Consider the following 26,217-nt stretch of genomic DNA (forward strand, 5'->3'; position numbering starts at 1 on the left):
TTTATAAATAAATAAATATAATCATATATAAAGAGGGCAGAGAAGAAGTATAAAATTGCATGAGAAGTGAGTGCTTGAGTAAAGTACTTTTGAGTAAATATACTTTCTATATTCCACCACAGCACCTGATTGCAGTAGAGAGTATTGCACTGTATCTGCTCTCATGTTTTACCGTAATGTTTTTATTTATTTTATTTTGCAGTGTCATCGGTTTCCATTGTTTTTATACACATTCTATGGTGATGATCATGCTGAGCTCAACCTTCACCTGGATCCATGAAGACCGGAGGGAGAAAAACCTGTCAGTCAGCTGACCCTCAACCAGCCAATCAGAAGAGTTACCCGGTTGTAAATAAAGAGTGGTGAAGCAAGCAGCAGAGCGAGAGAGAGAGAGAGAGAGATAGGAAGCAGCAGGTTGATCATGGTGCAGACAGCAGTCCGTGGTAAGTCACACCTTTATCTTCATAACATGTCCGTGACTGTGTGTTTCCTCAATTCAGAGCTGAAGTCATGACGATCAAAACAACAGCAGTGTAATTTAGGTTGTTCAAGTGTTCAGTAACACAGCACAGTTCATATGTTGTTCTTACCTCGTTCCTCATCCACCTCGACCTCTCTGGAAATCCCTATCATTTTCCTGTGCTTTTCATATATTTAAATATATATATATAGTTGGTGGTAGTTAATGGGAAAAAAAACTACATCTGTCTGAGAACAAGGCTAAGTTTTGTTTTTGCTGTGGATTTTTTGACGACTTTTTTCCATTCATTTCCTTCATTAAAAACATTAATTTTACACACTGGGTTATTATTTTCCCAATTAGTCTAATCACCAGTACAACTACTCTATACAAATATTATGAAATTATGTTGGAAAAAACCATAATCTTTGGATCTCTGAAGCTGGGTGAGTGTCGAATATAGTATAGTTTTCAAAAATATAACGTAGTCTTTAAATCAGTTTAGTCTCTTTTGATAATGATTAAACACCGATTGTATAATTCCTGGACTGTGTTTAACGCATAGTCAGCTGCTCAGGTAATACTTGAAGGATAAAACGTAATTCAGTTCATGATATGGAAGGTGTGCGTGCTTGAGTACGTGCAGTTATTGAAGACTAAACTTTGATCTTAATTTGTACCTTGGTAACTAAAGTAATTCATCAAAGCAATATACTTTATGTCACTCAGATAATCCGTCACCTGACTGTGTTTGATGATCATCTGTGATTTTATGAATCACTGTTACTCTTGTCTCTCCAGAGCCTCAGTGATCAGCAAATTAATTCACTGTTCCCATAGAAAGATGAAAGATATTTATTTTCCTGATAATAAACTGAATACATTTGGATGCTGATCAGACAAAATACGATTTGTGATAGATTAACAGTAGCATCAGTCCTTGCAAGTATACGCACTGTATTTTCTTTCTGAACTACAATAAAAGGAGAGAGGGGATGAGAGTGGAGCAGGTTCTCACAGTAAAAGTGCGCATTTTAAAGATGGATTATAACAGGATTATGTTTAATCTTCTAGCTGTAAATTTTGCATCAGGCTCCACTGCACTAAGATGATTATTTTCCCAATGGAGGGATACAAAACAGTAAGAGAAGTCTACATATCTTAACTGTGGTAAATCAGCTTTATTATTTCAAATTTGAATGGAGAAATCAGTGAAGATTCAGCATATAATTATTTTCTTAAACTTTCAACACAAAAACACAGATATCTAACCACCATTTCTTTTTGAACAGGCTCGGATAATGCCACCTTCTTTTTATAATGAACATGAGAGCATTTAATCTCTAATCTTCCACCATCAGTCGTTTTGGAACAGTTCCACTGTTGCTTCAAACATAAATCCGAGGGTTTTGAATTTTGAGATGCTAAACTTCACTCGTTTTTATTTGTTTCAATAGGTTGCTCGCTTAAATATATTCTGTATGAATGTGTTCTGATTATACCTGGAAAACGAAAATGATAAATAAGTATCTTTAAATTGTCTCAACAGATACGAGTGGAGCCGCCATGAAGGGCAGTGTCATCAGACAGGTGAGATCACATCCCTCTGCTATGACATTAATTCATTAGAGACAATACCAAGCAAATCTGTAACAACCCAACACGACGAGTCACAGCCAACACCCACGCTGACGACCTGCTGTGCATTTTCGCCTCGCCATATTTTAGATTGATATCCTGGTTTGATTTTTGGTTGTTTCTCGACTGAAAACAAACTGTAAAATGAACTTTTTCCCTCACAATATGACGCAAGTGTGAGGGAAGTTTTCTGGAAGCTGGTGAAAGGAGAACTCAGACAGCAGCTGATGTCTCATGCAGAAGAGTTTAATGTAGACTTGATGCATCAAGGAGACCAGAAGGTGGAACAATACACCAACGCCTACAGAGTAACATGATTAATTGTCACCAACAAGTCTCCCTCACCCTGTGTCACCCATTCCAACAGCACATCCACTAAAGGCTAGCATTGCTGTTACTCTAGTAGTTAAGCCTAAAGTATGCCTGTCCTAACGTCCTGCCACTGGTGAAATACACAATAGGGTTGGAGGTGATGCCTCTCTGTCTGGGGCATCTGAATTGGGTAAGAAAGTCCTTTAGCCCAGACACTACACTGTCCCGCTAGTTGGCCCTTTATCTATGACCCGACCTTGGTTACTCCTCAGAGAGAGAAGGGACAATGTGTGGAATGAGACCGGCTCTATTCTCCTAATGGAGCTGTGCAGATGTAATGTGTGAGCGTGGTCAAATATTCCTTCACCGTGGCTTCTGGTCCTTATCCAGTTTGGATATGCGTGCTTTTATATAATTTCTAAGATTATATTTAAACATGTTTGATAATTAACACCTGTTTTAAGAAAAACTTATGAGAATCACCTGTTTAGAAGCCAACCTCATTATGAGTAGTTTGCAAAAGTCGATATTTTGAGCTGAGGTTTAGTTGAGCATTCAGATGAAGGTTTTTGAACGAGGGATGTTTTTTTTATTAATTGTTTTTACAAGATCATATGATTAACAGCTTTTCATTTATCTTAACCAACCGACCATCAGTCAAAGCTCACATTAGCGTCACATAGACGTAGTAGACGTCCGGCAGAGAGTCAGATTCTGACAGTTAAGTGCTAAGACCAGTGTGACATATCTGTAACTGTTGCCATGGTTGAGCCGGGGGCCACCGGGGTAATGCCTGGTGTTTAAGAGAGTCTGGTGAATGTGGAGTCAATCCATGGTCTTAATTAAGAGTGAACTGATCCAGTTTGGGGACCTGGCGCAGATTTTGCTTTGATTAAATTAACTGTGCATTTGTACATTTTAGATTCAGTATTCAAATGAAATCTTGTATCTAGAAGATTAAGCTTTAATGCTTCTATTTTCAAAATCTCAAGTGAAACAAGTAAAACTCAACATGGTTAAGTCTGTTCAGCAGGGATTAAAGCAAACAATAAAAATCTGATCATAAACTGAACACAAAGATGGCCGACATGACAGCTCCCCTATAGTGACGCCAAGGTGTCTTGATCGTCCCCTTGAGGCCGACAGCAATACATGTCACAAACCCTGCCTCTTCCATGTTAGTGAATGGGACATGGTCTAAATTGAAAAGTCAAAGCACCCAAGGAATAAATGGACGAATCCTGTTGCCCATCTTACTACAATACTGTCTTCTCTTGGATCACGAAAAAATGTAAACCATGCAAATGTATGATGTGGTCAGACAACATACTTTTATCAATTACACTATATTTCTGCACAAAAGTGAAATCAGTATAATTTGTATGTTTTTATGTGTATTTGCGATGCATGTCAGAGATGGCTCTGCTGTAAAAAAGTATTATCTGATGGTACGTTTCACCTACAAGTGAACAGACCCAGGAGGCCACTGTGCTGTCATCCCCATGGACACACACTGGATTGAGTAACAGCCTCAGTGTTGTTTAGAGAGACGTATCCACACTGCAGGAAGTTTTTGTGGGAAATGTTGATCTGGCCTCTTATCAGGAGATCGCGCAGCATCAACAGAGGTAACACAAACCTGTTGCTGTCTCTCTGCTCAGGACGGCTCTGCAGGACTGTGGGACTCTGTGAAGAAAGCAGCCGTTGTCATCGGATCTGGAATCTTATTGTTGGCAGCGTTCGGCAACTCGCTGACATGGTAAGATCGCTTTATGCCAAACAGTATCGACATTGCAACACAGCGGCAGTTTGCCCTGAAATAAGCCTGAGGAGAACCTGCAGGTTAACACATCAATGCACAATAGAGCTGGTGAGAAAGGCCAGGATAAGAAGTGAAACAGAATAGGAGAGAAGTAGACGGGGGGGGTCTGGATAGGACGGTGCAGAGCAGGACAGAGCAGCACCAGGCCTGTGTTTGGAATAAATGTTTGATATCACCATGTTTGAAGCGTCCTGTAAACCTGACACTCTACACCAATTCTCCCTCCAGGCACCTTCAGAGATTCTGGGGAGCTTCAGGCGATTTCTGGCAGGACATGTGGACCCGGCTGTACGTGGCCTTTGAGGGTCACGAGACCGCTCTCTTCTTCTTGTGTACGAAACAACTGCGTAGTTGTGTTTCTCCAGATGATCACGCTTGCAAAGCAACAGACAGTTATTGATTGAACACAGAGATGTTTCTCAGAGCAGTAACAAACTCATCGCGGCCAGAGGAAGTTTTTACAGCAGCTATAAAAAAACATAAACAAGCAGGATTGAGATACAGACAGAGGTTTGATGTCTAGATGATGTGACTGCACAGAAGATCTTTTTTGATTTGGTATCAGTCACTGATGAAATACAACTGAAACCACTGCTGTCAACGTTTATCATGCAGAAATCATTTGTTCGTGTCATAAACTGTCCGACCGATTCTGTATTTGTCTGTTGTCAGACATTTTGTGTATAACAAGATAAGAAACATGTAGTTTAAGTAATAATATTATAGTTATTATATAAAAGAATGTAGCGGTGACAGTGGCCTGGGTTTTCTGAACAGGGACGGCGCTCATCCCCACCGTGGCGTTCTGGACCCCGAATTTCCTGCTGCTGTTGGCGGACACCACCGGCAAACCGTCCTTCATCACTCGCTACCGCATCCAGGCGGACAAGAACAGCCCGGTAGGATAAAAAGCCTCATTATTAGATGTTTGGTCTATATACTGTTTTTATTTTGTTTTTCATTTTTTCTCTATTGCGCAGTTTTTCCTACAGTTTTAATATCCATTTTTAAGTGTAGAGATATTTCTCTATTCTTTTTCTTTTTTTATCGCACTACTAAATACACCAGCACCAGTGTTACTATTTCTACTGCCTCTACTGCTGTTAATACTACTGGTAATTTTATATCGTGGTAACTACGACACTTCAATCATTACTGCCAATATTTTCATTATAGCTGCTTTCAGACATGCACTGAACTCTGGACATTTTCCTGAAACTTTCCAGAGGGGCTGTATGTGAGATTACAAATAACTGTGTCAGCTTCTCCCAACGTTTCTGGGACTTCTCCTTCCTGCCCCCATGTTAAATGTCTTTGGAAATCTGGAAACTGTCTGGAGTTTGTCTGTGACTTAAGAAGAACACAGATGGAGATTCTTCGGCCAGTCGCCTTTACCGCGGCAGAATATTTGAGAATCTTCGCCAAAACTTCTCGAATGTCTTTGTCTTTCCAAGTTGACGTCTTCGTCAGTGTCTTCTCTGCGCATGGCTCCGCTTTCTCATCCTGAGATATTTGCATTCTTACAGTTTCACGTCCGTCACTTTGTGAAAACATCATCAAAACACCCTCCAGCTCACTGTGAATTTTCTGGACATTTTCCTGCTGTATTCTCAAACGAGCACTTTTGGACATTTTCTGGACATTGTACTGGGCATGTCTGAAAGCAGCATAAGACAAACAAACACATGACTCAAATCAGGAGGGCCAAGTATTCACTGAAGGATAAGAGACTCTCCTCAGCAGAGATAGAGAGGACAGGTGGTCCCTCAGAGGAGAGGACGTGATCCTGTGTGTCCTAACGTCCATTTGACCAAAGTCCTGTTTGAGTAACAGATGTTGTCAGACACTGCAGAGATAAAGACTTGACATGTCTGATAACCAGAGCTCGAGGTGACTCTGGAAATGGGATTGGATTATGGATTACCTTTCGCTGATTAGAACAAAGAAGGCAGTGTGAGTTAAGTGATTTCAGGGTTGACTAAAAATCAAACCATTTTCTAGTATCTGTTTTATCCAGCTGTGCAATACATCAAATACGTTTGTGTGACTGACAGTTACACAACATTTCTCTTTGTATTAATCAGCAATGATAAGCTAAGTGTTTTCTTTGGCCCAATACTCAGGAGAGAGATACCTCAGTTCATTGACCAACAGTAACAGGTTGAGCAGCACTGGTCATAAACAAAGCCAGGATGTGCTGGTTTATAACAACACTACAACTTACATAACCGGTTGTGTATTCTATCAGTTAATCTACCTATTGTATAATCAATTCAGAGTGTGTGAACACTCGTCCGACATAGATGTTTTTCTCAGAGCTGACAACACACAGTGAACCAACCACTTTACACCTAATTAAATTCATTGTTTTTGTCTAAATTCAACCAAATTAGTGACAGGATCTGTTTCCTGACATATCTGATGTTTGGGGGAACTTTTGTAAATTTTTCACACTAAACCAAAGATTCTTTCATTTCCAGTGTTTCACAGGTAGGTACTGGTTTTTGTTCGGTTCAACGTGGTAAATAAATCAAGAAGCAGACTGGTAAATGAATAATAATCTGTCTGCTTTAATCAAGTCAAAATATCTGTTGGAACAGGTCCAATCGTCCTCGGTTGTTGTGTTTGTACTTCAGTCAACACACATGTCAATAGTGTATATATCCTTTTATAGACCAGACCGTCCACGACTGCACAGAAACTGTACAAAAGTTCATCTTATTACACTGACATGTACTCTCACTTACATGGACACACATGCTCACACAAACACACACATGCACATGCACACCTAAAAGTCAGGATACGTCTGTGTGTTTATAACCAGGGTTAAAAGTTTACTGACAGATTTCAGCTGTATTTGAATTTTAGTCAAGAAGATAATTAGTGCAGCATAAATAACAATAAGAATAATTAGAAACAATGAGAACAAAAGGATTTAGAAACCGTTTCCAGGTTTTGGTTTGAACTTATAAAAAGTTGTCTTTCTCTGTGCTTAAGATAAACTTATAATTCATATTAAAATGTACTGAACTACTAACTTTGACCCTCAATACTAATAATAATATTCCTTCACAGAACATTTCTTAAAAGGTTGGACACGATATCAAACAAGACAAACACAGACAAGTAATATTTAGTAGCATCTAATGAGGATAATGTTTCTACATTATCATCATGACCTGCAATGAATCAAGATGAGGAACTGATATCAGGATATCAAGAAGAGAAGATACTAGATCAGTATTGAAGATATGAAAAAAGAAATGGTCAGGTTTGATTATTTGCAGGTTAACCATAAACCAAATAAAAGGAAATCACCAATACAACCATATATATAGAACAATTATACATAATAATTTTATTATGGAAGAAATGCAACTATATCTAACACTTACATCTAAGATTATATGTATATATATATATAGAGTATGGACGTTTACATTACTCCTCCCTCATCCTCCAGGTGGATACAGCAAAGCTTCGTCATGCAATTAAGACCGTGGTCTTCAACCACTTCCTCATTTCGGGGCCCATGATGGTGGCGGTTTACTTCGTGATGAGCTGGAGAGGGAACGCCTGTGACCCCGAGCTGCCCACCTTCCACTGGGCCCTGATGCAATTTGCCATCTTCTCCCTCGTAGAGGAACTCATGTTCTACTACTCACACAGGTACAGATCATTCAGGTTTATCAGGTCTTTGCTGAAGAAAGGTTTCTGTGTTCAGTGAAAAGTGGAGGCATGTTCACTGTCAATGGAACACTGAACACTACACATTACTGCCACCTAGTGGTTAATGGTAGGACATGAATATGAGGAGCCACTGGCAGAATTCAAGATGTTTATAAAACTACACGAGTACAAACGTGTGCAAAACCTTTAGCATTTGCTTGGAAGCTGCGTTTAAACAGTTAAGACGAACAAATAAAGTAAAGTAATAAAATACAATGGGTTGCTATGATATCACCCTGTGTATCTTACGTTGTGAAACCGGGTTTTAAAGTTAAACATCTCAAATGGCACCGATTTTACAGCCATTTGGAGATTATGCCTGTAGATAGCTCTACTAAAACCTCTGTAACTTGCTCTGCTTCACTTAATTAGAATAAAAATACACAAACTGTTCAGAAGTTGTGATATGTATTGCAGGAGGTTCGGGGCGACAACTGCATGATTTCATAGGAGATATTCACTCTCAATAAACCTTTAGGGCGTACATGGAGTCTTCCCTTTATTTTGTGTTTCATCGTCATTTACCCTGACCAAGCAACATCTGGACTGATGCCCACACCTCAGCAAAGATCTCAGTAGTGTTACCTCTTTATAAATACCACGATTACTTATATAGACCCTGTTTTGTGCAGAGATATACATTATTTGGAAAGGTCCTCTTCGAACAGGGGGAGGTAGGATGACGTATCAGGAGGTTAAAACTGTGTTGATATTCTGATTGTCAACTTTTCTCTCAGGCTCTTCCACCATCCCAGCCTCTACAAGCATTACCACAAACAGCACCACGAGTGGACCGCTCCCATCGGCCTCGTCTGCATTTACGCTCATCCCCTGGAGCATATGGTGAGTCCCCCCCCCCCCCCCCCCCTGCTTTCGTTCTCTACCTCACCCTCAATGTGATATCAGTGCATTCTGGCTCTACATTATCTAGTCTCCCGATTGAGACTCAAACCAGCTGCAGCTGTCACAAATAAATCAAATGTGTATGTGACAATAAACTTTGATTTGATGATTTGATTTGATTTGATTTGAATGCATTTCAGTTTCACATCTGAGATCTCGCAAAAACCTGATCTTGAAAAACACTTATGAGCTCACTGCTCCTGATTCAGCTGTCGAAAGTTCGATTTTGAGTGTTCTGCTGGATTTCTCTTCGGCCATTAAACCTGTTTGCTCCTCCTCTCTGCCGGTAGCTCTCTAACATGCTGCCGGTGGTGATGGGACCCATGCTCCTGGGCTCCCATGTGACCACCACCTGCCTCTGGCTATGCATGGTCCTGTGGAGCACCACTATCTCCCACTGTGGATACCACCTCCCCCTCCTGCCCTCCCCGGAGTTCCACGACTACCACCACCTCAAGTGAGTCCCCCTGCCCACTCAACCAGGAGTGGGATCGAGCAGGAAATTACTGGATTAATATTTAACTCAAAAACTTACTGAATGTATCAAACGTTTGGTTACTTTTTAGCTGATGTTATTTAAATACCGTGTTTGTTGGGGTCTGATTTTAGCTGCAGGTGAATGCACACATCCTCCAAGGCCCGACAGTCCCCTCAAATCCAATTAAGCAAATTCACACAGTTATAGAAATCTGTCCTCTAAATATTCCATAACCCTTCCTTTATGAAACTGATAAAAATGTCAAAAACTTCTGTTGAAGTACAGTGAAAGGAACTACCTGTATCCGCCCATTTGTTCTTTCTTAGTCAATTTTCTTTCAACCCACTAAGTTTCATGAAAATCCACCAACCGGTTTTTGAGTAACCCTGCTTACAGACCGCACAACCAGCCAACAGGGGAAAAAACATAATGTCCTTACCAGAGGTTAAAGGGATAACAGCTTTTTTAATGTGATTGTTCATTTCCGTGTACAGAGTCTTTGTCCTTAACCTCTTGCTTCTCAACCCTCCTGGGTCCAGGTTCACCCAGAATTTCGGAGTGCTCGGTGTGCTGGACCGGCTCCACGGCACTGACAGCAAATTCCGGCAGACCAAGCAGTACGAGCGCCACTTCGTGCTCGCAGGCCTCACCCCGCTGACCGAGAGCATCCCTGACTCCCCCAAGAAGGGTCAGTGATGACCCGCGACCCCTGACCTCTAAAGCCTCGGGTCTCACCAAGTTTGAGAACATCCCCGCGACACCTGGAGATAAATCTTCCAAATTGATCATGAAACGACGATTCCGATTTTTATCCAGAAAAGCTGATGATCAGACTACGGTGATCTTTGGTTTTATTTTTACAAGATGAAATATTGTTTTTGCACTAAACCGGATGTGCAGGTTTCATGCTGAAGTTCAGTCTCCTCTGTGGACGTGGCAGTTTAAAAGTCTCTCGTGATTGGTTCACTGTCAGTGGTGTCACAGAGAAGTCAGTAGTTCAGGGTTATTATCTAACATCCTATAAGTGAACAAGTTTGAAGAAGCTTTTAAACAATGAAGTTATACATGATTAAAACACCAAGTTGGATCTTTTACTTTCATGTGTACTTTTTATCCGTTTTGGATTATTTGGATAATTTCGGTAGAAAAGATTCTGGTTTTAACGTTAAGTAAATACTCTGTTGTGGTGATAAAACGGATCCCAAATCTCCTGTAGTACTTAAAGTCTGGTTTACTAACGTCTCACCAGTTTAGACTCATGTTCACTTGCTGCTCAGACAGGCTTTGGTTTCTTGCACTTTTCTTTTCCATGGGATTTCAACATACCCCTGAATGTTAAATGTGTCTTGATGTATTACAGAGGACCTCCATAACATTTGTACTACAAGGACTGAATGTTGGGAATAAATGTTTGATTAATAAAAAAATAAAGACGATTTTCCCTACTGTGGTTGATATGGATTTAAGATGTTTTACTGGACCATTTAAGTTTTAAAAAGGTTAATAAAGATGAGCTGTGGTAACAGGAAAAAAGGGTAAATGCAAAAGATCACTCTAAACCAGGGGTTGGCAAACTATTTGAATCACGGGCCACAATGGGTTCTAAAATTAGACAGAGGGGCCGGGCCAGGAACAGATGGATGGAGTGTTTGTGTGAACTAATATAAATGACATGTAAAAATCCTTACATGGAAGGATTTGGCCTTTAACAGGTAGCAAAACATTTATTTGCAAGGCAATTTAACAAATTTCACTAACATGAACAATACAAAAACATTTCGTAACGTGACTGATCAAACATCATGAAAACATCTGAGGCCTGCGCCCAAACCAATTACCTCACTTGAACTTCTTTATTATCTACATTAACAGGTTAGAGCAACCACGCAGGCTGTGTGTCGGAGATTTGGCTCCAACCTCGCTGCTGCAACACATCATCACTTTCAGTTTCAATGGGAACAGTGTTGTTGATCTCCCATTTTGGCCAGTGCATCCAAGTCTGGAGTTATTTTGGTTGTGGCAATTCTCAGGATAGATCTGAGGTGCTGATCCGTTAACTTTGATCTGTGACGGGCTTTGTTGGCGTTCATGATGCCGAATGTCTGCTCACACACACAAGTCGAGCCAAACAAAGTCAGCATCTTTTGAGCAGTCCTCAAGCGATCCGTCGAAATCAGAGAACCTACGGCAGAATTCTCAGTGCAGGTCCTCAATTGATTTGTTGTATTTATTTTTTTTGTTTGTACTTCCTGCATGGCAAGTGTGAGGAAATGAGCGAAAGATGTGTTCGCATATTGTCTGGAGAACAAAGTGAGCTTGGATTTGAAAGCTTTCACATGTTTGTACATGTCGTGAAACAATCTGATCTTTACCCTGCACTTTCACATTCAGTTCATTCATGTGTAAAAATGTGTCCGCAGCAAACGCAAAAAGTCACTAAGCCAGTTCTTGTCGCTAAGCTCAGGGAAGTCGTCAGATTTCCCCATCAACTCCAAAAATGCGATGATTTCCTCTTTCACCTCCCACACTCGTTGTAACACTTTCCCCAAACTTAACCAGCGGACACGAGAGTGGTACAGCAAGTCTTTATGATCCGCATCAGTTTCCTCCAGGAACGTTATAAACTGACGGTGCTGAAGTCCCCTTGCTCGTATAAAGTTCACAAGTTTTACGACTGGATTCACAACATGATTAAACTGCAGTGAAGGAAAATAAGATCCTGGTCAGGGTTTTCCTCTTTCACTTTATCCTGGATTCCTGTCAGCAGCCCAACCTTTTTTCCAGTTATATTTGGCGATCCATCCGTTGTGACATTGACAAGTTTACTCCTAGGTAGCTTCATTCTTTCGATGACAGCAGACACCTGGTTATACAAGTCCTCTCCCCGCGTTGTTCCTTTCAGGGACTCCATGTTGTCGAGCTCAACAGAGCCGTATAGGTTCATTTCTGATCCAAGCAGCTTCCTTCTACCAAGTTGTGTGGTTATTGGTCCAGTAGTTTATTACATAAACCTGTTGACTGACAAATCAGAGGTGAAAACATAACCTTCTTAGCAGAGGTAATAAAACCTCCACACATTTATCAAGGAAATGTGATCAACATTAATAATAATAAGAAACACAACAGGACATTTAAAGTAGAATGAAATGTTTCTGGAATATCTAATTAGTTGACGGGTAATTTTCTGTTGGTCGACCTATCAATTAATTTATTAAAAGCTCACTTTCCCCTGCTACTTAGTCTATAGGGTTTTTATATTGTGTTTTATTTACATTGTATACATTGGTTTATTTTTGTTGTGTACTCGTTGCTGGTTGTACATCAAATTGCTCTACATGTGCGCAGTAGGCTTCTGCGCAGGATGTGCGCAATGGGCTTCTGCGCAGCATGTGCGCAGTAGGCTTCTGCGCAGGATGTGCGCAATGGGCTTCTGCGCAGCATGTGCGCAGTAGGCTTCTGCGCAGGATGTGCGCAATGGGCTTCTGCGCAGCTTGTGCGCAGTAGGCTTCTGCGCAGGATGTGCGCGTGCAGTTTTTTTTTTTTTTTATTTAATTTAATTGTTTTTTAATTTAATTTAATTTAATTTTTTTTATATTTAATTTTCATTAATTTAACTTAATTATTTATATTTTGTTTTTCTTTTATTTCTTTTCTTTTATTTAATATTAATTTCTCTTATATATATATTTTTTAAATATATATATTTTTTTCATTTTTAAATTGACATAGTATTAGATATTGTGTAATGAATAGGTGGTTGAAATCCTGCCAACACGACAGCCTGCCCAACTTTAGCAATTACCTGCTTATTCCCTTGAGAAACTAAGCACAGGAAGAAGATGCACAAATTGCAACTGTAGACTTTTTGTTTGTCTGGTCATGATACACCTGTGTTTCGATTATTGTGAAGATCGATCAATGTGTTCAAGGTGGACTTCCGGTAACGCCATGGTCTGAGGCGCAAGGAGTGTTAGCTCCCTCAAAATTCGGCTGTTTGCAAGATTATAATAATATTCTGACGATAAATGGGACAAGTTGAGTCCTAGGGGAAGACATGAGCACGTCCAGAGATACAACAAACACACAGAAGCAGCAAAAATCCCTAGAGGAGGCAAAAGGTAAAAAAGGGCCGCTGGCTAACGTTGCCCCAGGCGAAGCTAGCGGAGAAGAAGGAGCAATGAACAAGGCGGAGATACTTCGGCACCTGGTGAGACGCGAGGCGGCCCTCACGGACCTATGTGATGAACCGAATGCGCCGCAACAATCTGAGAATCTATCAAGTCCCTGAAGGTAGTGAGAAAGGATTTGTTAAACATCGGTAGCTGCCACGCTGCAGCTACCGCCTGAAATGAACGTACACATTGAAAGGGCGCACAGATCTTTGGGGCTAAAACCAGACAACACCACACCTCCACGCTCCATCATTGTGAGATTTCTGGACTACACAGTGAAAGAAATGGTGCCACGACAAGCCTGGACGCAGAAACAAGTCCAGTTTCAGGGGAAACTCTTCGAGCAAGATTACTCTCCGGAAGTACAGAGGAAAATAGGGCGGGTACGTGGAGTTATATAGCAGCAGGAGAATGGGATTCGAGCCGGATGTCGCAGCGAAGCGACATCCGGCTCGGCCGACTCTTGGGGAATTGGGCATCGTGGTGCAGGTTAGTAAGAGAGAGAAGAAGAAACGGGAGCTTTCGAGGGTGACATGGCGAGGCCGGGTGGAGAGGAAGAGGAGCCGCATCTCTGTGGGACACTGATCTACGGTCTGTTCTGCATATTGAGAAAATGACATTGGTGCTCAGGTAACGCTAACAGACTTTAAGTTTAACGGTCGACAGGAATAAGGCATTATATCTATCCCCTCATATGACACTTGGAACAGCTAACCACACTGAATATAAGTGATGAGTTTATGTGAGTGATAGTAAAGGTAAGAGGGAGTGTAGGGCTCCCATTTTATTTTTTAAGATAATACCCAAGATGGGACGAAAATAACACAACAGGGGCTGCTGGACACATTTCTTCACTAAGCTGGGTTTTTGGAAGTCAAAAGTGTTTATTTCTGATCATGACCCAGTAAGACTAACACCATCATTACAGATGATGAATGGGAAATCTCTTGGGTGTCCTGGCACAAATGTTTAAATAGTCCAACCTGGAAGCTAAGAAAGAGATATTCTAAAACACCCATAGTAATAGCTAAGTATGACTAGAAGTATTTCCCTCTCTGCTGGAGAGGTTGTGGTCTAATAGGGGACTTTTCTCACATTTTCTGGGATTGCCCTAACTTGCAGAAGTTCTCGGAGGAGGTGAAGAGGGAGATACGTGAGATCTTGAACTAAGACAGTTCAATTGACCCACAACAGCTGATTTTGGGAACTACACCTTCAAGGGGGCTAAGGAAAAAACGAATTGTGTATGATCAGAGTTATGATGTTAATTGCCCACAAAATGATCACAGTAAACTGGCTCAGGCCCCACCCACCTACCGTGGACCAGTGGGCCCAGAGGCTCCAGGCTGTGAATTTCATGGACAGTTTAACTGCAAGCCTACGACTCCGGATGGACATTTACTTAACAAAGTGGACACCTGTGTTAATCCATCTGTCAAAATGAACATTCTGTTGACATTTGACTGGACAAGCTGGACTGCATGTAAAACTGTGAACCCATTGGGATAACTCTTTTGCCATTTGTGTTTTCATTTTATTTTGTCTTCACTTGTAATATTGTATGACATGCTGTGTGAGAGTCACTGTCAAGGTACTTGTTCTACTAAAAGTTCAAAAAATAAAGTGGTCAAGGGGTCTCGGGGGGGCACCGTTGAGCCATCTGCAAAATAATAATAATAATTACAATTTCAATAGGGCCTCACTGTCTGTCAGTGCTCGGGCCCTAATAAATCAAATAGTGTGACATTTTTATCCCTCTCTCAGTCCATCACTTTGATTCAGATTAAAGTATTTCCAAAGATTTTCTACTGCAGGGGAGGACATTTTGTCGAGACATTCATGAAAGATGTACTCGTCACCATGAGGCATTGACATGTATGCTGAAAAGGAATATGCAGATGTCAGCCGGATGGTCTTCTGTATAATTTGGCACAGACCACTGACAGTATGGTACAGACATTCACACTCACAGGTGATGTCTGTGCCGTCTGGTTGAAATTTCAATATCTTTCATGACAAAATGCTTCATAACTAATCAGCAGTAATTTTACAGTAGTTTATGTATTTGTCCCTTTAATTAGCTGATGGAGATCACACTTCATATTCTGGAAACCAGTTATTGACCCTGTGGACCATGTTATATAAAGCAGATCCTAATAGGTAAATGAGTGACCTCATTAACGTCTCAACACAGGATCACAGAGGATTATATTACATTTACTCCCAGAAAAAAAAATGCAGGTTTATTAGGTGCACATGTGCAATGCAATGTAATCTGATACAATCTCCCTGCAAAAAGCAATTCTACACGTCGTTTGTAATGTTAGACTTTGGAGATTAGTTGCTTTGTATTGCATATGAATGAGGTTGAACCGTATCTGTACAAATATGATAAATATAACAGGTTTAAGTACTATTACATAAGAGATTTACAAAAAACAGGCTTTTATCCAGACCATAGCTTTATTATAGCTGTACAGTATATCTCCTCTATATGACACATTGTGTGTATGATCTAGTTGTCTATGTAAAAATGTTATTACATTTCAAAATCCCAAGTGATGTCGGAGTTAAAGTAGCGACAGATGAGGGTGAGTGTCAGGAAAATGACATTTCCATTTTTTAATCCCACATCAGAGAGAGTGAGAAATAGAGACACTCCCACACTGTCCAACACTTAAAACATGCAGTCTGACAACATTGGACCTGTGATGTGTGACATTGCTGAGAATTAAAGAGGAAATGGAAGAAAACACAATAAAAACATACAGATGGACAAAGGCATCAGGGTGATTATTAAATCCCGAATAAAAACATTTGACTATTCTTATTCTTTTTCAATACAATACTAATTTGTTTGCGCACAAGGATTCTGTCGCTACCATCATTTTTTGGTGGCATTCAGCAGAAAACCCACACGCACAGACTCGTATTATAAATGGCCAGTCTTTGTCATCAAAGTATCCTCCGTGGACATTGGACAGAGAGGTGAGCGGCTGCTTCATCCCCTCGTGGGAGGATCACCTTGGGCAGATAAAGAGAGAAGGTAATCCTCTTGTTTATCCACTGCAGGATGTGATAGGTGGGTCCCTACTGATTCATCCAGAACCCTCATAGTCCTCATTCACCACCCACTGCTTCTCAGGCCTCTGCCCTTGCTTTACACTGTCATCACCCTCTCCGCCCGCCGACCTGCAGGTGGAGTCTCTCAATTCCAGGATCTTTTACCTTGAAGAAAAGGAAAAATAAATTGTTGGAGATTTGTTTTATAACAACATTAAAACTTGATCTCTCCATTGTCCCAACTTTGAGAATCTGTTAACACAACTATATTTTTCTTTAGAAGCACTTCCAGCCACTGACTTTAACCACCAGGAGTTCACGTGGTTGTCATCAAAGTATCCTCCGTGGACATTTGACAGAGAGGTGAGTGGCTGCTTCATCCTGAGACCTGAAAAGTATTTTAACAGAGTTAGAGGCTTCAATTGTTGCCTGGTAATTTCAGACCCGGGGCCGGCCAGCAAATAACAAAGATGGGTGGTTAGTTTTTTCCTCTCAGTTCACTGTTATTAGTATTTTGCATTCCAATATCTGCCTCTTACTTTCAGTTATTATTGCCACTGTGTCTTGCTCCATCAGAAAATAGAGAAAAGCTGTTTAATCATGACTTGATAAATGCCAAGATTGTGTGTGTTTAGGGTCTAAACACACACAATCTTGTACTTCTACCTTAGTGAGAACACTGGTTCTAACTCTAACCTTAAAAATCTAAAACGGTAAATAACAAAGCCTAACCATAGATTTAATTATAATCAAAACCTAACCCAAATCACAACCCTAACATTAACCCTAGTTACTACCCTAACCCTAGTAAAAAATCTAATCCCTAAACATAACCCTATTACAACCCTAACCCTAAAAGTATAAAAAAAACTTTCAGTAAATACAAGCTAACCCCTAACCTAATTTTTTACCTTAACCCTAAAGCAATCCTAACCCACAAACCACCCTATAAAGAGAGGGCCTGTGAATATTCTTATCATGGTTTACATTTAGTACAAGTCAACACACAAATATACACTCAAAAATAAAACAGTCAACAGCCATGTTTGAGGTTTTTTTGTCCGTTTTGTGGTTTTTTTCTTTATTAAAAGGAAAGCATAATTACTACAAATTACAAATAACACTAATAGCGAATCACATCAGCCTACTAAGCAGATATTATGAATATTAAATGATATTATACAAGATCTCATTCAAGTATTTTACATTTTTCCATTTTATATATTTTTTTGTTCTTTTCCTCATTTTCATCTTTTTTTCCTCATGACAAGCCTAGGATATTGTAATGTAATGAACTATTTTAATGGTTCATATACAGTTATTTCTTATTCATATGGCTTTATGTAATTTCGTCCTGTTTTCAGTGTCCAGTCATCACAACCAGCCATATTCCTCAGCAACGTCAAAAACCCCACTCAGGTTCTTTCTCTTTTTTTCTGTTGCTCCCTCTCTTCCCTGCATCCATCCCTCCTGTGTGTGGCCATCTGGCTACGTCCATGAGAAACTGCTGAATGGAGGCTGTAGCGCCCCCTACAGTTTAGTTTGGACAGCAAACAGCAGTTTTAAGCTTATATAGAAGGCTGCAGGGCTTCCAAAATACTTGAAACGGCCAAATGTCTGATGGCAGGTGATGATCACATTAGAAGGCGGGATCACTTGACTGTCCCAGGAGGAAGACACCCCCTACTGGCAGAACGTCATGTTTGCAGCCACACATCAGCTCCAGGCTTTCGGTGGTTCGGGGAAATTCACAGAGTTTTGCTTTCCTCAACAGTTTGTAGCTTTTTCTGTCTTTAAACCTCCAGCAAACAACTTGATGCATCAACTGTAAGTTTCTGATACTGATCCAAATCTCCCTGAAGTTAAACCAACATGACATTGAAAGTAAAAGAAAAAGTAAATATAGCTTTGCATTGCATTTTCACGTTTCCAACAATTTGGGGTTTAGAGGAAGAGAGTGACGAAAGACTGACAAGACAATGTGAGATCAACCTCCAATCTGCTGGAACGTCAACCAACAGGCTAAATGATGATAGGACCTGGACTTAGAAAAAAAATAAAAATAATAATAGGCACATGTCCAACATAGATTCAACTAAAATGTCAGGCTTTGTCTAACTTATTTCTCAAAAGCATTTGAACATATTGTGTCTGTACTCTGCAGCAAACGTCAATGAAAAATGGGTCACTTCATCTGCATCGGGATAAACATGTGTATTAAGACTCAATACTCTCCTCCAAATTCATTTCTAACCATTTTAAACTCTGCTGACACTGTCAAAAACCTGGAGGCTGAAGATTCGATAACTCTTTGGGCCAAGTTAACAGATGGTTGAAATGTCGCTGTCATTTGGGCTAAAACAGCAGATGAACTCATTTCAACATTGGTAAAAATATGAACAGGTTTTGTTTTTAACGGACACACGTCAACAACCTGATGTCAACTTTCCCTTTTGTGATGTGAACCATGTTCCCCATTCTGAAATCCACGGATGTTTCATTTTCTTTTCTTTTTTAAACAGCCTGATACAAACCCAACCTTTATCATAGCAACGCTAGAAACACTGCAAATTGAAATTAAAAAGCATTAAAAGATAATTATGAGACCATAACAAAAAAAAAAAAAGTTAGAGTACGTACACGTGTAAGGCAAATATATAATCTGTTCTATAAACAATAAAACAAGTAGCAGGGAGCTGTAATCATTTCTCTTCTTCTGTCAAATTCACGTTTACATAATTGGAGGAAAAGAAAATCAGTATTTGATATCATCAGTACTCGAGGTGGATGAAGATTGAACGATCCACTCAGCGGACTGCAGGAAGAGAGATGACCGAGCAGAACAGGGTGTGAGCAAACAATAGTCTCTGAGTTTTTGTCCACAACGAGGCAAGACATGGAGCTGCGGGTGTAGTTTTCATCTTGCTCAGGCTGCTACATATGTACCTGTGTTCATGCCTGTAACTGTCGGGTGAACATGTGTGTGAAACAGAGGAGGCCCAGTCGGCCTCCTGGAGCAGAGGGTCGGCCGAACGAACCACCGTTGAAGTTTGAAGCCAAACGTTTGAACCTCGTTAGCGTCTCCATCCAGAGCTTTAGCACAGAGAGCAAAGGCCCTTCCTCATAACCATCGTTTCTTCAAGTAATTCAGATGGATGATTCCAGTCCTGTAGTGTCACTGATGGTCAGCTGATGGATGGATGTCAAGCGGATGGATTAACAGATGGATGCAGCTCGTGTGACGGGGGAAGGTGAAGGGGCTCAGAGAGTCAGGAAGCATCCAAAGAGAGATCTTTAGTGGTGTGGGGGGGGAGACAAACTTCAACCTGCCTGAAATGTTTTCAGCACAAAAAGCCACGACTCGCAAACACAGGGAAGATTAACTGGACTTGTAATAGACCAAATGACACTTGGAAGACAGCTGAGAAAGGGGGGGGGGGGGGAACCGAGGCAGGGGGATGCAGTTTGGTAGGAACAGCACCACTTAGTGGCATCTGCTGCATACTGTGACCAGATATATGGGTGATTTCAATGCTGTACAATCAACAATAAGGTGGCGGGCACAAGTTCGAAGCGGTAAAACCATTAAAATAAGGCAACTTTCAATGATCATGTCCACACTGAGGGGGCGCTACAAGTCTTTTTTTTCTTTCACTCTTTTTATCATTTGGCTCTTAATTGTTTCTCCCCTCAGTGTCCAGCCATAAAGTAAAACAAATATTTTCAAATTTTCAGCCCTGAGCTGAGCGCTCGCTCTGGGCTCTGCGGATGAAAATGTCAGTCGCTTGGTTCAAACCACTTTGGTCCGGTCGGACGTCAGGAGCGGCGCAGCCTCCAGCGAGTCGACTGTGGGACTTTTCAGATGCTCAGTGCGGTTCAAACTATTTCCTATCGCACCACATGCCAAAGAAATAATAATCATTAATCTGAGATCTGGGCAAGGAATTAAAAAATCTTTCAGCCAGCTTAACGATCAGAGAGGGGTTCCAGTGATGGAGAGGGGGGGTAAACGTAACAAAAAAAAATCCAGGATAGTAAATCACTGCCAAAACATCCACCGTGTGAACCAGCAATGATGTGAGAAAAAAGAAGCCTGATACCTCATCCATTCTTTGACTCAATAAAAAAAAAAAGTACTGAAAAAACTTATGATCAAAGAGATAATTTTCAATATTTTCTTCTTTCTCTCTCAATTAAAAAAAATAAAATAAAACGTAAGCATGAACGAAGGGCTTGATGCCCCCACCCCCCTCCCGCTGCACAAAGAGAACCGGCGACTTCCAGACGTGGTTGAGTTGATCCATGCGGGCCGGTGTGTTTGTGGCGTTACTTCAGCGGCTTGGTATCCGGTGCGGGGTCGTCGGCCATGGCGAGGGTTTTCTGACAGGTGGGTTTGGCATCATCCCTGGCTGCGGGGCTCTGGGCGGTGGGGGCGGAGCTGGGGCCTGAGCTGTTCTGGCTGTGGGGCCGACTGGAGGGCTGGGAGGGGTGCCGGCGGCGACCGTCGCCGCTGGACGAGTGTCTTCTGCGACCTCCTTCCTCCATCGGCGGCTAGATGCAAACAAAAGCAGGGTGGAGATCAGATAATGAAAAAACCTTCAGTTTCTACAAACCATGACATCTGTGTTGTTGCAGCTACTTGTTCTTTTAAAGAAATAATATCAGTATATTTGTCTTTGAGGATGAGTCATAATATATTTACATCCATTTGACCTGTAGAGGACTTTCTTTAAGAAATGCAACCTACTTTAAATGAGTTTAGAGAGCAACATAACTTCAAAGCTGAGAAATGATAATGAAACAGTCGTCACTACTTCAGGGACAAATACAATGTGTCAAAAATGACATGAACATTTCTTATTCAAACTATTAAACAAGCATTTTCAGAGTCATAGATATATGAATGTATAAATATAAATCTTTACAAAAACATTGTACTTACATCGATCCTGAAATCTTCCAGACGTTTGAACTTGCTCAGACACTCCTGCAGCTTGGGATCAATCGCCATGGTTTTAGCTTTGGCGTATTTGAGGAAGGCCCAGAACTTCTCCAGTCCATAAAGCTGACCTTTAAACAGGAGACACGAATACAATTAGCAGGAGATGACAGTGAATCACTATTTATAAAAGAAGAGCGTCAACCAGAAAGTCTGACATCTGGTGGTGTATTGTGAGAAAATAAGCCTTCAGTCTGTATTGTCTTTTCTCTCTGTGGTTTCTACAGTACTGCAGTGTTTAAGATGTTCTTTTAATCAACACATAAATTCATGGATCATTTATGATAAGGAATCAGATCCAGCCGAGATGTTTCATGAAGAACCCGTTTCGTCTGCTCTGATCTGTGCACACTGATTAACTCACCAGCCTCGTAGTCTTTCATGGTCTCCTCTTGGAAATCCTTAAAAATATCTGGTCTGAATTTCTTCTCTAGACCGTAACTGTAGTACCTGAAGAGGCACTCCAAACCGTACCTGCAACAAGACGACATACACACACATAATGAAGGAGGCAATCTGAGGGAGCTGAACAATGTTTGAGATACGGGGGAAAGCTACAAATCAGGAATGACTGAACTGGAGCTCTCTCTCTTACTTTCGAGAAACAAGTAAATAACAAACACACAGGCTTGGGGCAGATTAGTTCAAAAAGTGGTTCTTACCTGTATCCTTCCTTCCCATCCTCGACCACCAGCTGCCTGAACTCCTCGTACATCTTCCTGTTGAAATGATCTCTCAGGAAAAAGGACCAGAAACGGAACAGCGTGTTCATCTCCTGCGATTGGCCGATTCCCAGTCGCTTTCGCTCTGTGATTAGTCGAGAGGAGAGAGGAAAGGTGGACATGATTATTATAAATTAATTTATAAAAAAAGATGTAGTTTCAGTTATATGTTACGGAAAAAAATCTTATTTCAGGACAGAATCATATAATTATACAATTGAGAGAAGGCGGAATATGTGTGTGCTTGCTTACCATTTAGGCAGCGCCGGCGGTACTTGTGGTAAACGTGTTGCGTGAAGCCGTTCTCCTTGAGCAGCTCGTGTGACGGGTGCTGGAACTTGGGGAGGGACTGGGGGGTGCAGCCGATGTTACCCAGGGCAGGGGTGCCCTCTGATGGGCTGGCGTTAGAGCTGAGAGGGAGAGAGGTGGAGAACACCAAGAGTATAAGCACATTAAGTTTAAGAACTACTGGAGCAGAGAAGCTGGTCCTGAATCTCAGGTGATTCTCTGCTGAAGAAGCCCTTCACTTCATAACACTTTGAAAAGCCTGATATTTGGGAGACACAATATAAAAAAGCAATTTTAACCATGAAAGAATCTCAATGCAAAACTTCATTACCAAAGTACAGTAAAGTCTATTCATGAACTGAATTCAGTTCATTCAACAAAAGGAACGTCTCAAACCTGCAAAGTCAGGGACGCTTGTGACTTCACATTCTTTGTAGATTTATAAGGGCTGTGCAGACACATTAAGAAATATCTAACCCTTCTTGTTCGACCTAAACCAACCACCTTTAAATTATAAATATCTTCATTCATACTGAAATCCAGACAATCCTTTTTATTGGTACATATAATTGTTTCAATCCTTGTTTTTGTATTATGTATGTCATGTCCCAAAATAATCTGAAATTGTGATTTTTTTTAAGACAATATTGAGACAAAAATAGACATAAATTTGGTACATTTGGGGATTTAAGACAAACAGAGTCCAGATCAGTGAGCCTCACCTGACTGAGGCCGTACGGGAGCGATGCTCTCTGGAGTCCATCACCCAGCCAACGTGACACTCCATGGGCGGGTTGGAGCTGTGTCGGGTCTTCCTCTTCCTGGGCGTCTGAAAAATGATGGAGACATTTTTTGTCAAGATCATATGAAAGTAAGTGAACAGTCAATAACTGGCTACTAATAGCTAGTGTTCCTTTGATCCTCTAAAACCTTAAAACCTTCTGATTCCACCATCCCCCGGCCACCATCTTACCTTGGCATCAACGGGCCGACTTTCCTTCACCACTGGGTAGAAGCGCGGCGTCATGGTCGAGTCCTTCCGGTGAGGGGTGCGAGGCGTGCGTGGCGTCCGGGCACTGCGGTAGTTGGGTGAGTCAGGCACAGTAGTCGGGAGAGAGCGAGCTATGGAGGTGGGCTCAGGGGCGCCGAAGAGTTTGTTTGCCAAAGCATCTGTGGGAACTGAGGAGGGACAAACATTTTTTTTTAAATAAGACAAACAACTTCCAGAAGGTTATTGAAAATATTCTACAGAATGTTGTAGTAAATTTTCTTCTACTGAATAAAAACTACTCCTCAACATCATTAGATTTGTTTCCTTTGTGCCTTGTGTGTTTCCGTGCTCTTACTCTGCTGAGGTTTGGGTGGGCCTGGTGGGACTTCCTGGTTGGGGTCGACAGGCGGTTCGGGGGTCAGGCAGTCGAACTCTTCGCGGGTGATCAGGTGGACTTTCTTGAAGTTCTCCACCTCTTGCTGTAGAAGGTAGAAGATCCAGCATTAATGTGACGAGGAGGGAAAAAATCTTCATCTTACTAAAAATCTACGAGGTCAAGTGAAAGTTTAAGTGGGAAATGTGGCAAATGTTGAGAAGCCAAAAATGTAAAGACTCAGCACAGAATTTTGCCGTTGCTCTGAAATGAAACTAAAAAACAACTCAAATGGCAGCAGAGGGAACACCTCCACCGAGACCCAACTTCCAATGAAGCGGCACCAAATCATACACACAGGGATCAGTTCTCTAAATGGAACCATTCATTATTCCCTGGGAAAACGGCGAAAATGTCAAAAAACATCCCAAACAGACATGTTAAAGAAAGTGAAACACAGTTCCTGGATCTGCCCATTTAACCAGATCACTCCAAAACTTAAAAGGCTCTTCCATTCTTCTCATCCTTTCGTCAATATGTATAATCTGTTCAATAGGTTTTATGTAATTGTAGTGACAAACAGAAACACAGCAGCGAGTTGAAAGAGCTTCCATCAAAAAAACGTAACAGAAAATAAATATACAAATAAAAATAAATAAACCTGGTATATTGAAGGAATTACTAACAAATGGAGGGTAAACAGACCTTATCTGCAGCAGCCTGGAGATTGAGATGCAGCAGCAAAACACAGCTGCCAAAAACATTCTTTTCACCTTCATGTCCGATGTCCCTCACTGTTCTGACACTGACTCGCTCACCAGCTGAGTCACATCCACACAGACCCTGAATTTTCCAACCTCCTAATAACAACAGCTACTGTCCCAAATGCAACAACAGCTCAGTTCAGATATCTGACCACAAACACAAAATGAGCAAGGTGCGACTCACACTCTCGCCTTCCTTCCACAAAGTCTCCTCAGATCTCTGAGCGTCCATCTTGGTCTCCCCCCTGCAGCCCGTCACTTCGACCCCCTCAGGCCGAGGCCTTGTGTGTGGGGTTTATTTATAAACAAGTGTCCTCCGTTCCACACGCCGCTGGATGTGTGCGGGCGAGCACGTGAAGGTCCCACAAAGAGTTCAACAATGTAACAATGGGCCACGGTGACAACAGAAACCAAACGAAACAAAAACAACTTTCTGTTCTGTGTCGGGTTTCCATGTCCAGAAACAGCTTTAACCGGGGAAGAATAAATGTATCACCTGGACTTGGACAGAGACACAGTCACGTAACATGGAAGCTGTCAGAAGAGCCCACCTTGAGTTACACTGGTCACAGACATTCTGGTTGAGTCTCATTTGTGTCATAAAGGATCAGGATTTTGGTTTTTAACGACCAAATAATCCAGAATTTTCTGGTATTTTGTTTACAAAAAAGAGGGAAAATTTAGATTTTTTAAATAAACAGATTTCAACAATCCGCTTGTTTGAAACTCTAAATCCAACATTTAACAAACACGGTTATTTGGAACCTAACTAAATAAAAAACTTCGGAAATCTACTCGAAATGACAAATTTTGTTTAAAATAATCTTACAGGAAAACAAGGGCTTTGTTGGTGAGAATCATTAAAGACCATAAACAATGAGCCTTAACTCACTTATGAAAGATCTTTTTGATAAATATTCGTGATTCGAACCGACCTCAGTTTTAGATTTGATATTATTGATAATTTATGTTTAGAAAAGCAGTGGTGTAAAAAAGTTAACATAAAACGTTAGTTCTTAAAAAGGCAGAGTAATCACTGTATCAGCAACATATCACGTGGCCTCACCTTGATGGTGGCGTACTCTGGCTCGTACGTGTCGTCCCACAGGTCCTGCTCGTAGTAGAAGAGCCCGTCGTTGATCACCTTGACCAGCTCGCCGCACAGCTTGGAGCGCGACGTGTGGTGTCCTGTGCGGTCGCCCCCTGGGTGCTTCCTCAGGTAGGGCGGCGTCTGCGTCACAATCAGAATCTTGTTGACGTCGTGGTCGTCGATCTCTCCGTCCGTGTCCTCGTCCGACCAGTCGGTGAAGGTGTTGCGCCGGCCGTCAATCTGCGCCATCTCCTCATCGAACATGAAGTCCAGCTCTTCCGGTTCGTCCGGCTCGGCTCCGTCCTGATCACAGAACAAAACCAAACAAAGAGAAAAGAAAATATGAGTATGTGTGGGCTGACTGGGTGGTTTCATTCTGTATGACCATGTGGTCGATAAGGTGCAGTTAC

General features: G+C 41.3%; 2 protein-coding genes across 3 annotated transcripts in view; one reads left to right on the forward strand and one right to left on the reverse strand.

Annotated features, from left to right (window-relative positions):
- Positions 1 to 337: 337 nt before the first annotated feature.
- faxdc2 (fatty acid hydroxylase domain containing 2) lies at positions 338 to 10,790 on the forward strand. Its single transcript, XM_053441391.1, has 9 exons — positions 338 to 443; positions 2,010 to 2,050; positions 4,072 to 4,169; positions 4,461 to 4,564; positions 5,010 to 5,131; positions 7,699 to 7,904; positions 8,702 to 8,807; positions 9,158 to 9,324; positions 9,885 to 10,790. The coding sequence occupies exons 1-9, from the start codon at positions 422 to 424 to the stop codon at positions 10,039 to 10,041; spliced, it is 1,023 nt and encodes a 340-aa protein (XP_053297366.1). The 5' UTR covers positions 338 to 421; the 3' UTR covers positions 10,042 to 10,790.
- A 6,835-nt stretch (positions 10,791 to 17,625) lies between these two features.
- Positions 17,626 to 26,217, reverse strand: part of larp1 (La ribonucleoprotein 1, translational regulator) — a 45,265-nt gene continuing 36,673 nt past the window's right edge. For both annotated transcript variants that reach the window (XM_053441386.1, XM_053441385.1), the window contains exons 13-21: positions 25,784 to 26,110; positions 23,936 to 24,059; positions 23,563 to 23,768; positions 23,312 to 23,418; positions 22,554 to 22,711; positions 22,242 to 22,386; positions 21,944 to 22,053; positions 21,523 to 21,650; positions 17,626 to 21,131 (exon numbers count right to left, since the gene is read on the reverse strand). In XM_053441386.1, coding sequence (XP_053297361.1) covers positions 20,907 to 21,131; positions 21,523 to 21,650; positions 21,944 to 22,053; positions 22,242 to 22,386; positions 22,554 to 22,711; positions 23,312 to 23,418; positions 23,563 to 23,768; positions 23,936 to 24,059; positions 25,784 to 26,110 — 1,530 coding nt within the window. In that variant the 3' untranslated portion in view covers positions 17,626 to 20,906. The remainder of the gene's footprint in view (positions 21,132 to 21,522; positions 21,651 to 21,943; positions 22,054 to 22,241; positions 22,387 to 22,553; positions 22,712 to 23,311; positions 23,419 to 23,562; positions 23,769 to 23,935; positions 24,060 to 25,783; positions 26,111 to 26,217) is intronic.

Source organism: Pleuronectes platessa, chromosome 15 (assembly GCF_947347685.1).
Source record: "Pleuronectes platessa chromosome 15, fPlePla1.1, whole genome shotgun sequence".
In the NCBI taxonomy this organism is placed as follows: Eukaryota; Metazoa; Chordata; class Actinopteri; order Pleuronectiformes; family Pleuronectidae; genus Pleuronectes; species Pleuronectes platessa.

Bases quoted from the DNA above. Each gene is read 5' to 3' on its own strand.
- faxdc2 (XM_053441391.1), top strand. From the start codon at position 422: ATGGTGCAGACAGCAGTCCGTG. The intron at 4,565-5,009 runs GTACGAAACAAC...TTTTCTGAACAG, and splicing joins GACCGCTCTCTTCTTCTTGT to GGACGGCGCTCATCCCCACC. The intron at 5,132-7,698 runs GTAGGATAAAAA...CTCATCCTCCAG, and splicing joins AGGCGGACAAGAACAGCCCG to GTGGATACAGCAAAGCTTCG.